Below are 12,770 nucleotides of genomic sequence, written 5' to 3'. Positions count from 1 at the left end.
TCCATCCATCCATTCATCCATCTTCAACCGCTTATCCGTAGGCGGGTCGCGGGGGCAACAGCGGGGGCAACAGAGTGCTCCAGACTTCCCTCTCCAGAGCAACATTAGTGACTTCCTCCTGGGTGATTCCGAGACGTTCCAAGGCCAGTGAGTCGATGTGTTTCCTCCAACTGCGCCTTGGTCTGCCCCCCGGGGGTCTCCTCCCAGTGGGACGTGCGTCGAGGACCTCCCTAGGGAGGCGCCCGAGAGGCATCCTAACCAGATGCCCGAACCACCTCAGCTGACTCCTTTCCAGGCGAAGGAGCAGCGGTTCTACTCCGAGTCTCTCTCGTGTGACTGAACTTCTCACCCTATCTAGATGCCAGCCACCCGTCGAAGAAAACTAATTTCGGCCGCTTGTATTCGCGAAAGTGAAGGATGTAATGGGTAAAGGAGAAGGAGATAGTGGAAGGAGGTGAAGGGACCAAAGATGAGCAGGTGGCGTGGGATGAAAGGGGTAGGTTCCCTACCCTTATTGTAGCCCATCTAAAATCCTCAGAGTTCGTTTAACTTTGACAGTGTTGCATTTGTATACACACAGTGGCCATATGTAGACAGTAGAGTTAAATTAATGCTGAGGGTTCTCTGCTGTGTGAAGTGATAGCAGATGCACGCCACGGCGATGTGGAACGCTATGTTGAGTAGGAGAATAATTGGCTGTATTCCGGACTAGTTTAGGTCACTGGCTATAATCTCCTTAATTCTTACACATGCATGCATGCACACACGCAAGCATGCTCAGACAGACACGCACATACACAGTCAGACAATAAATACCCTTATTTCATAAAAACGCAGACACACAGTCTAGAGAGATCGAAACAGAGAGGGTTGGCAGGGTCATGTTTCAGATTTGCAAGGGGAGAAAAGCTAGGCCTACTCATTAGCAGAGACAATGGTCCCTTTTCCTGTTTGTCTCACTCCCTTCTCATCACATGACCCTGCATTATTTAGCACGAGCAGAGCACATCTCCAGGAGTGGCTGCCCGTATTTATGTAGGGTTCGGCATTAGCCTCATTGGAGAGAAAAGGTCTCCACACACCGGGCGCGAATCGGATGCGAATTCGGATTTTTAGCCGCGTTTCTCCATCGGTTTCCCGAAAAACGCGGCCGGTGTGCAACCACCTTTACCGCACTGAATCTCAGTGTTTTCATTTTTGAACTCGATCCACTACCCTCTAAGTATTTTGTTTTCTTCTACATTTCATCCCACGATTTTGCAACCCGTTTTTTCACCCAGTGTCAATTATGTAATGTAATCCTGGGCACTATACTCTCTCTGCCAACCTGGGGAGAGCAACGGAACAGACTGACCTGTTCTATGCATGACAAGTCCAAGCCGCATCTTTTCACCTGACAGTGGGGAGTTTCCCCGGTTGAACGTAGCGCGTGGAAGGAACACGTTATTCCAAACAGTTCCCTTCCCCTCCATCAGGCACTCCGGCTGGCCAGGGGGAGGCAGTTTAGAGACCACAATTACTGCATGTTATTTTGTGATGGTACCTACTAGGGGACACGGGGAGAACATGCAATCTCCACACAGAAAAGCCCTTTTGTCAACCCCACCCAGGGTATGGGCACTGATTGCCCGGTCACCCGGAGGAGAGAACATGCCCCCAGCACCCATAGTGTCCCTTATAGTAGGCTATACCTAGCATGGGTATAGCATTGCTTTTCGGGTTCATGATCCGGTCGGGAGCGGTTGATATTGTTACGTCATGTTGTAGTCATTGTTTTGTCATTAGTCATTGACGGAACCCTCAAAACCAGAACATCCTTTCCCTCAAACTGGAAGAACAATACCTTCCCAATAAAAGCCTTAAAGGTATATTCAGTGATTTCACTCAAAAAACCTTAGGTTTAGTTTTTGGCTGTGGGACCCAGCCTTTCGTCCAATCAGGATAGAGAGTCAAAAACGAAACCTAAGGTTTTTTGACCCCCAGGGGTTAACTGGGGACAGGGAGGAACTCCTTATATGGCCAGCACACACTATACTAGGGAGGACTATCACAACAAAACAAAAAAATAAGTGATATTTGAATTAAGTGAAATCACTGAATATACCTTTAATGCGACGTAGTGCGAGTCACGCTTTTATCGGGAAGGTATTATTCTTCTGTTAGTTATAAAAATCTGTATCGAGACATTAATTACATTACGTAACAACATTTTGGAACTATAGTTGAATTGCTGTGGAAATCAACATCATCATCTCATGACCCCAGAGCCGTTTTGGAAACCATGCAGGATCTCATTGCTGTGTGTTGAAGTGTGATGTGTGTCTGCCTGCTGGCTATACGCTGTGATGCTGAGTGGGTTGGATGGGACTGGATCAGATCATGATGTCGTATGTACGACACATGTACCCTGGGAAAACTGACATTCACTGAAATAAAATATACTGTATGTATACTGTGTGTGTGTGTGTGTGTGTGTGTGTGTGTGTGTGTGTGTGTGTGTGTGTGTGTGTGTGTGTGTGTGTGTGTGTGTGTGTGTGTGTGTGTGTGTGTGTGTGTGTGTGTTTGTGTGTGTTTGTGTGTGTGTGTGTGTGCGCGTGCGTGTGTGCGTGCGTGTGTGTGACGTCCACATGAAGTGGACATCAGATTTTACAATGATGTGACAATAAGAGTGTTCAAACGTTGATGCCCACCTTCTCTCTGTCTATATCCCTCTCCCTCTGTCTTGGTTTCTCTCGTTTATATACTTTCACATTGTTCGTACACCTTGTGCTCGTTTGGCATCGAAAGTGTTTGTTGTGCATATAAGGCACTTCATTTCCAGGGAGCTCCGGGGTGCACGTTACATGTATAACCTATTCATTCTGACCTGAGATCAGATTCATACGAGGTTTCCACTGGACACACACTGGTCTGATTAAGTACTAGTCCTTAGCCGTTGGAAGATATGAACATCAAATTATGTACAGAGTTTGGGTAATGCGATTTAATAGGTCATATACATGTATTTTGAGGTCTACTATAAGTCTGGGGTTGGGGGAGGGAATTGTTGTTAAGGGATGAGTTTTATGGGAAGCTGGCATGGGCGCAAAATGTAATTATTATAATGCTATTACCTCATGTTGTCATGATATCGGAATCCTAATAATATCAAGAAATCAATTGTAGGCCTACACTCAAATGGATACATTAACCCATTCAGGCCTAAGGCCGATTCTAAAAACGCCTCTAAATCCTGACCTAAGGTTTCTGAAAAACTTCAAATATTGATATAGCAGAATCAAAAATTTTACATTTTTGAATACTGTACATACTGTACAGAACCCAAATATGGGTTCCCGGCCTGAGGGGGTAAGGTACAAATAGGGAACCCCGCCCAGAATGGGTTAAATGAACACTGGGGATTTTACTGTGCATCACTCCGATGCTGCAAAATACTTCAATAGGACAATGTCATGCATTATAAGTAATTCTTCTGCGGCTAAATCTATTGGGCGTTGATTCGTTTTGATGACATGGCGTGTAATTATACAATGGCATATAATAACACAATGATTTAACAATGCCATGGCCAAAACCAAAGCCATTTTTTTGTGATCCAAAGATGAGAGTTGACCAGAATATCTTAGCTGCAAAGCGGGTGAGGGCTTTTGAGATTCCTTTACTCAGAGATTTTGAGGCCCAAATGCTGGAGGCATGCATGGTTGAAACCAACACATGTGATTCCTGATAAGAGTCACTGGATGCCACACAATCCCACAGCAGCTCCAAGGGACCTGTCAGATGCTATAAATCACAAGCACGCACGTACATATGCATGCCTGCTCAAGCACACGCACACGCACGCGCACACACACACACACACACACACACACACACACACACACACACACACACACACACACACACACACACACACACACACACACACACACACACACACACACACACACACACACACTCACACACACACACACACACACACACACACACACACACACAGTACACACACACACACACACACACACACACACACACACACACACACACACACACACACACACACACACACACACACACACACACACACAGATTACACACGCACGCATGCTTGTGTGTGTGTGTGTGTGTGTGTGTGTGTGTGTGTGTCTGAAGATACAAAAGTGTGGCTGTGTGTGGTATGATTTGTTCTTAATCTTGGCTTCTTGTCTGTACATGTAATGGGGCTTGGCTAAAAAATATTCATGTTTCCAATGTTGGCACAGCAATCAGTCTGATTACAACAATTGCTCAGGGAAAATAAAGGAGGAGCCCAAAAGTCCTGCTAAGCATTCTTGTAAATGACAAATTCAAGCGTCAGTGCCATGGTATAATCAAAAGGATGGACACACATTTGAATTTGAAAAGGTCCTGGGAAATGGCATGCAGGGCACATTAGACAGAAAAACAATGGTTACCATTTTAAATCTGTGCATTGCCGCGCGGCGCGCGCATGCTCGTGTTTGCATGTGTGTGAATGTGAAAACAGGTGGACAAGAACAAGAGAATGGAGGAGAGTGATGTTGTGCCAGAGTAATATTATTACATTATATAACTCTTCAGTCTAGTTCTACAGGCCCTGCCTATAGGGACATGCATGCATTTATGCTCAAATAAATACACATGGCCACACCCGCACGCACGCACGCACGCACGCACGCACGCACGCACGCACGCACGCACGCACGCACGCACGCACGCACGCACGCACGCACGCACGCCAGCCAGTCAGCTTGTTCAAACTGTCTGTGTGTTGGTCGGTCAAACTTCTCTTCTTGCCTTTATACTCATTCATCTGCCGTTCTGTGTGTCTTCTCTCTCTTCATGGTCCATTCATCGTTCTGTTGTCAAAAGAACAAGGCATTCCTCTGTAGACGTGAGCCCACCTTTCTGAAGAGGGCTCTTAATTTACACACTCTACAAGGTCTCACTTTGGGCTTCCGTTCCCCTCTCCCGTCCACCTCTGCGCTGTGCTCGACGTCACCGTCCATGCCCAGCCAGGGACCCCACACCCCTCCATGGAGCTGAGGGTCTGCCATGGGGTCATCCGGTGGGTTCCTGGAGGCCACAGCTGTCCGGTTGTACGCCGCCAGCCTGGTCAGCAGATGTTTGACCACCTCTGGCCTCGTCTCCACCAGGTTGGATCTCTCGTAGGGGTCAGAGGTGAGGTTGAACAGCCAGACCGACTTCCCCCACTGCTCCCGTTGTTTCTCCAACCCCTGCAACCTCTCCGGAGCTCCGGGCAGCATCTGCAGGGGCACCCAGTCTCCGTCGCCGACGTGGCCCGTGAGGAGCTTCCATTCCCCGGCCCGGATAGCCGCCTTCACCGCCGTGTTCCAGATCCCGAAGCCATCGGGGTCGGGCTCCCCGGTTCGCCAGTTCGAGTGCGAGTCGATGTTGAAGAGGATCTCCGTGCGAGGGCCGGGGAGCCCCCGGCTGATGGCTGCCCACACGTCGTGGCCGTCGAGGCCGCGCTGAGGCTGCCGGACGCCGGCCAGCCCCAGCAGGGTGGGGTACCAGTCGGAGATGTGGATCAGTGCCCTGCTGACGACGCTCCTCCTCTCGAGGAGGGGACTGTGGACAAACCCGACGGCTCGCACTCCCCCTTCCCAGTAGGTCCCCTTGCCCCCTCTCAGGGGCCAGTTGCTGCCTCCGGACAGCGGCTGTCCCCCGTTGTCAGACGAGTATACCAGCACAGAGTTCTGGTAGAGGCCCCTGGCATGGAGCTCCTGGACCACTTCTCCAACGCCTTGGTCCAGACAGCTCAGCATGGCGGCGTAGTGACGCCTCGGAAGGTTGTCCAGGGACTCGTAGCGTCGCAGGAAGTGGTCGGGTGCCTGCAGGGGTGTATGGACGGCCTGGAGGGACAGGTATAAGAAGAGCGGTTTGCTGGGGTCATGGCTCCTCAGAATCTGTTTCACCCTGGGTGGAGAAAGATAGTGACAGTGGGAAGTTCATTTGCACATCAGATAAACATAGTAAAGTCCTCCGAGTTAATATTGAACCCTGATAGTGTACAAATGGAACCAAAATGGAGCCGTAAAAAGGGTGCATGTTGGGTCCGAAATACTAACAGTCCAACAGGCATTGGTCCGACACCCTACCCCCAAACCCTTACCGGCAACACGGGTGAGTTTTAACCCGCCACGCGTGTCTTAACCGGCAACGCATGTCTGGAGCCACGGGTGAGTTTTAACCCGCCACGCATGAATGTGTCTTAAGCGGCAACGCATGTCGGGAGCCACTAGTTTTTGTTATGTCCATTACTTATTAACAACGATAATGATTAGCCAGCATTGAATAGGCTAAGATTTCAGTAACATTTCATCAAATGCAAACAAATAATGTATGGGGAAAATGGTGGCTGAAGCTGTGAAGAAACAGTAAAGAAAAGTACTTACTTTTAGAGTACAATTGGGTTATACGGACAATGATATACTGGTGCCAGTATGGTCCTTTAACCTTCCTTCAGGTGTTATTGGCACCTTTAAATTAAGTGTGAATCGTGGTACCACTAAAAGGGGTGTGGTGCCACAGAGGCACCACGGAGGTCCTCAAGTGGTATCACTGCCATTCTCAACTGCTCACCACTGTATGACTGTAGCTTACCTTTCTACGTAGAGCAGAGTAGAGTAGTTGCCAGTCATCTCCCAGGCAGGCCTTTCTCCATCATGCAGGTCAAATCCACAGGCCTCTGCTCCGTCACAGCTCTGGTAGGAGAAGTGGTCTCCGCTGCCGGTCAGCGTACCAAGGAAACTGTGGAAACCACGGCCCGTAGGGAGGCAGCCCGGTCGACAGAAGCCTAGGTGCCACTTGCCCACCATGTGGGTTGCGTAGCCAGCTTTCGCCAGACGTTCGGGAAGGGTGGGCGTGTCTGGGGGCAGGCACAGCGGTTGGCGTGGGCGGATGATGGAGTGCTGGAGGCCCATGTGAATCTGGTAGCTAGCTCAGTGCAGGGCAGTGGGTGTCGGGAGAGGAAGGGTTTTACTCAGTGGTTTTGACAGAAATACAGTGATCTTTAGCAGAAGCTGCAACAGCTATAATGTACTGTACCGCAAAAGTGCCACAATTAAGTTTATAGCTGTCTTTAAAAACAAAGAAATGTATTAAAATAATTCAAGTATCCATTGATGTGACTATAATATAGTCACATCAATGACTTTTTGAAATTTTGCCTATGGCTAACTCTGGCCCATTTACATGGATTTGAAAAATGACGTGTTGATTAATGTCCATTGTCCCTGTTAAATAAATAAATATAATATAGGGCCTACATATTACTGTAGACCTTTGAACATAAATGCCCTTATTCTGCGTAATTCGAGCATGGGGCTAAATATGTATTTCTTTACAACATTTTATATCGATTTATTTTTCTATTATTCACTATAGTCCTACTAGACCCCAAGAAATTACATCTGGCCACAAAAGATCACAGGATGTACTGAATGTGTCAAACTGACATATTGAGCCTATGACACAGTGTGGCTTCCCCCCAGTAGGCTACCTTCATATTCAGTAGATCCTGTGAACCTTTGTGGCCAGATGTAATTTCTTGGGGTCTAGTAGGACTATAGTAAATGATATAAAAAATCCCTATAAAATTATGTAAAATAATACATATTTAGCCCCATGCTCGAATGCCCCCGCCCCTGTCAAAAACAGCTACAATCCCTAAAACGAAAGAAAGCAGCAAATGAAGAAAATGTAACACTCATCTTTTACTTTCTCTAATAACAACCTAAAACATGAACCTTGGTTGAAAAAAAACTAAAGTTGTCCTTTAAGTTTTTTTTTTTTTTTTTAACTTTCTTCAGTATTTACAATTTACAATATACTACCCCACTATGTCTCAGAGGAAAACAATCTCCTCTACAATTATATGAAAATTTGAGTTACTAGTTACTTTATTATTATTACGAAACTAACCACTTCAGTGCTTTGAAAATAGCTTTGAAAATAGCACACCGAGTGGCGCGCTACGAGCTTGTAGGTCTGCTATTATTTTGAAAAATCGTAAAAATGTGACGCGAATCTTTGAACATATATTCTTTCAAAACCTTTTTTAACTCAGGCCTAACTTAAAGTAAAACATGCGAGCACTACTCCTTCCATCACTGCTGCTGTGCAAAAACACTCACCGCCCAGTCATGAGCTGACTGCGAGAGGGCGAGCAGATAGGCTGGACGTAATAGTTCTCCAGCTTCACCCCCTCTCCCGCCAAGCGGTCCAACACGGGGGTGTGGATGTCAGAGCCGTGGTGGTAGCCGACGTCCCCGTAGCCCTGGTCATCCACCAGGATGAAGACCAGGTGTGGCGGGGGGGGCCTCGGCGCTGCCGGGGGACGCCCAGGGCCAGAGCCGCCGCCGCCATCGCCTGCAGCAGTGTTGTTTTTGGAAGCAAATTTCAATTTTGGTTTAGTCATAGTTTTTGGACTGAAACTTCATTTAGTTTTAGTCACATTTTAGTCACCTGGAATGTCTTAGTCTAGTTTTAGTCGACTAAATGTCATAAGATTTTAGTCGACTAAATGTACAGTTGATTTAGTCGACTAAAATGTATTTTGGCGGGTCTTGATGCCGTCGTAATGAGTGTTTTTACACTTGCTGAAAATGCAACCAGCATGCAACCAAGTGTAAAATGACTTATACTGGATCTCTTGGCCACTAGTCCCTTCCTAACATTTTAGTCTAGTTTTTATTTGTCGAGGAAATTTACAGTATATTTAGTCTTATAGTTTTAGTCATCGTAGCTTAGTTTTCATTTAGTTTCCATTTGTTTTTGTCAGTGAAAATAGGTATAGTCGACGAACATTTTTCGTCTTAGTTCTAGTCGACGAAAACAACACTGACCTGCAGATGCACGCAGGCAGCCGAAGCAACACAACAAGAGGAGGAGGATCGGTGGGTAGGTGCAGTGGAGAGCTCCCCTCATCTCTGGCACCGATGAGAAGCACTTATGCCTATTATTATATATACTTCTATATAGTACTGTCTATACGTTCGGTTTTGGGTATAAAGCTCCTCTCCTTTGTGCTGCACGCACGGCCTGCAGTGTGTCTGGAAGTGGTGTGTGGGTATAGTGGTCTTTTTCTCAGCTATTTCTTGGCTGTGTGAGAATAATGGCGTTGAACCGGTGCCAACCTCCTGTGGTGGGCGGAGAAACCTTTTTTTTTTTGTCACTGAGATGGGCAAGAAGCTGGTATAGTGATGTGATGTGTGTGTGTGTGTGTGTGTGTGTGTGTGTGTGTGTGTGTGTGTGTGTGTGTGTGTGTGTGTGTGTGTGTGTGTGTGTGTGTGTGTGTGTGTGTGTGTGTGTGTGAGAGAGAGAGAGAGAGAGAGAGTACATCGTAGTACTCTGCCACATTCCTTTCCCCTACAGACGCCCGGAATGTGTGGGAAGAGGTGGGCGACTGGAACGCACGCACGCACGCACGCACGCACGCACGCACGCACGCACGCACGCACGCACGCACGCACGCACGCACGCACGCACGCACACACACACACACACACACACACACACACACACACACACACACACACACACACACACACAGTATAGTATAGAGTCCACCCAATATATATTCCTCCCTTCCTATAAATCTCAACAAAGCTAAACTCTTTCCAAGCTACACTAAGCCTCAGACACATTATATATGAACAATGGTTATTCATCACAGAGTTGAGAGGTTACTATACAAGCTAGACCACCGCACTGGTCTTGAGGTTTACACATACAAAACAATATGCAAAAATATATGTCCCTTATCCCTTCATAGTTCTGTAGTTATTGTCTCCACCAGGCCGAAGGCATGGGGAGAGAGTATGTTTTGCACTCCGTGCGTGCGTGCGTGCGTGCGTGCGCGCGTGCGTGTGCGCGTGCATGCACTCTCTGGATGCCACTCCCTGGACACCAACGATGAACCTCTGCCCCAAATTGCCTGTTATAGCGCCACCAGGAGGCCGACTTTTGAAAAACATTTTTTTTGCTATTAGGCCTACTCCTCCAGATTCTGTCCAAAAATCCCGCAAATCGTTACACACTATCTCCATAGTCATGTGTTCAAGACAAGAAATTTGGACTAACATTGGCTTTCAAAGTTTGCGGGATTGGCCTGTTTTGAACCAAAGAAGCCTCAAATCATGAATGCAGTGTGCAATTTACGTGAAGTCTTTCACAGACTTTCCTACTAGGCTGAGGAATATATCCCACCCTTTTCACATTTCGCATAGCGCTACCAACAGGTGGATTTTTGCAAAACACATTTTCGGAACAAAAAGCCTCAAATCATCCAATTGCCATCCATGGCGTAAGAAGAAATGGCACCCTTTTCCCATTGGCCTATTATAGCGCCACCAGGAGGCCACATCCTGACCTGCCCTGGTGGAGACCGGTGCCCCGAGGGGCACTTCATCTAGTTCCAAATGGGCTTTGAAAGCTCAGAACGTCAATACGTCTGCATTAGACTTCATTAACCATGGGAATATTGATTGTCTTATTTACATTTACAGTTACATTTTAGTATTCAAGGATGGAGGAGGAGAGCGATGTACATAGTGGACACAGTAAAAGGACAGGAGAAGGAGGCAAGGAGAGAGAGAGAGAGAGAGAGAGAGAGAGAGAGAGAGAGAGAGAGAGAGAGAGAAGCTGTGCATATAGGCTTATGCATTTGTTGCATCAAAAATAAAAAAACATATTTAATTTCCACAAAGATGCCAGTATGATCAAGTCAGGAATTAAAACACCTGTCTGCTATATACACTACTTCTGCTGTTACACAGGTAGGCCTATACTGTGATTCATAGTAGATCAGGTAGCTACTACTAATATAGTACCGAGTCCCACCATTAACCCGTTTTGACCTGAGATCGGATTCTAAAAATGTCTTCTACATCCTGACTGTTTTCTGAAAAAGCTATGTTTCTGTGTCAGTCGATTTCTCAAAAATAGCAGACCTACAAGCACGTAGCGCGCCACTCTGTGGCGCGCTATGAGCTTGTAGATCTGCTATATTTCAATAGCTAAAGCATATACATAATGCTAACACCAAAAGGGGTTCCCGCCCCAAAATGGGTTTAATTCAGCTATCACATTACATTAACGGCTAATATTGCTATACTGTGACTGTGCCAGTCTGCCACTACTATTACAGCAAGCAAGTGTATTCTTTTTTCCATTGAGAGACATCACATTTTTATTATTTCATAATGGAAACCAAACACTACTACTAGCCACAAGGCTTCTAGAACTTGGTCCATCTCAATTAAAAGGGGCCGACGAGTGCAATTAGAGCCGATACGGAGGCAGTGTGACAAGCCAGCTGGGCTGAGAGGGTGAGCATCCGGTCCTTGTGTTGTGTTATGAGAGTGGCTATCGATCCAGCGGCATAGCATCCATATAGATATATATACAAGTAAGACGCGTGAATGCGGGAAGCGAACGCAGCTCGTAAATTGCAATAACAACAATTCGAATAAACGACGTACTTTAAGGGTTTTTTAAGTGTTTTTTTAAGATATTCTTTTTAAGTTAAGGTTTTTTAAGTTAAGTTTTTTTTAAGTTAAGTTTTTGTGTGTGTGAGTGTGTGTCTGTGTGTGTCTGTGTGTGCGTGTGTGCGTGTGTTTTTTGTGTGTGATACAGCTGTGCCCTTTGGTGGCGGGCAGGTGGTGTTACAGCGTGACACACACACACACACACACACACACACACACACACACACGTTCTGCTAGGTCTCATAGTTAGTGCTCAGTGCATTCGCAATAAGAAAGCTATAGATGGCTCACCTGCGCTCTGGCCAATGGAGAGCGACATTGCTACTGTGCGGCCATCTTACCTCGGGGCTACATAACATTGTGTCTATTGGGCATGTACTTTTAAATAACCACAACTTGCTCAGTTTTCAACTGATTTTCAAACGGTTTGGTTTGTTATAAACATGAGAGACGTCCGCATACTTATATGATTTTATACGACGTTCATATAAAAAAACAAAAATTAAGCAGATAAGCGTACTGAATCATAGCCACATTTGACAACGTTTGTCAGAGATTCCGCCTTGAGCGTGGAAGGGACACATTATTCCGACCAGTTCCTTTCCCCTCCATCAGGCGCCCCGGCTGGCCAGGGGGAGGTCGTTTTAGAGACCAGGATTACGGCATGTTTTTGTGAGGGTACCTACCCTAGGGGACACGGGGAGAACATGCAAACTCCACACAGAAAGGCCCTTTCGCCAACCCCGCCTCGGGTATGGGCACTGATGACGCGGAGACTATATCTATGATATAGCATCCACATCACAACTGTCCGTCCCCCTTCCCATAAGGCCAAGGGGAAATCATGCCTCGGAAAGGAGTCCATTTCCTACATTAGAGTGTGTAACTGTGTATATAAGCAAACTCATGTTGCTTTCGACCAGCTGTGGGAAATTGAACTGGCTTTTTCCTCACGGTTGAGTGTGTTACAAAAGAAGCAGGTGAAGTGGAGGTGGTGTGTGTGTGTGTGTGTGTGTGTGTGTGTGTGTGTGTGTGTGTGTGTGTGTGTGTGTGTGTGTGTGTGTGTGTGTGTGTGTGTGTGTGTGTGTGTGTGTGTGTGTGTGTGTGTGTAGGTTGCAGTATAGGGAAGATGACAGGGTTAACCACATTGAACCCTATATCACCCGTATTGTGCTCGTCATAATAGGCAACATTTGGCAAACATAGGCAAACATTCAGCAAAAAGGTGACATTGTGGTG

General features: G+C 46.7%; 1 protein-coding gene across 1 annotated transcript; it reads right to left on the bottom strand.

The window, feature by feature from the left end:
• Nucleotides 1-4,883: 4,883 nt before the first annotated feature.
• Nucleotides 4,884-11,850, bottom strand: LOC310865795 (arylsulfatase I; the record flags this gene model as incomplete). The annotated part of the gene is made up of 4 exons (XM_083775004.1): nucleotides 4,884-5,958; nucleotides 6,646-6,978; nucleotides 8,178-8,412; nucleotides 11,823-11,850. 4 exons carry the CDS (start codon nucleotides 11,848-11,850, stop codon nucleotides 4,884-4,886), a joined length of 1,671 nt encoding a protein of 556 aa, XP_083631130.1.
• Nucleotides 11,851-12,770: the final 920 nt, after the last annotated feature.

The sequence above is a fragment of the Protomyctophum parallelum genome (genome assembly GCF_964188405.1).
Source record: "Protomyctophum parallelum genome assembly, chromosome: 10".
In the NCBI taxonomy this organism is placed as follows: Eukaryota; Metazoa; Chordata; class Actinopteri; order Myctophiformes; family Myctophidae; genus Protomyctophum; species Protomyctophum parallelum.
Note: the sequence above shows the minus strand (reverse complement) of the source record. Positions and strands in the feature narration are given on the sequence as shown.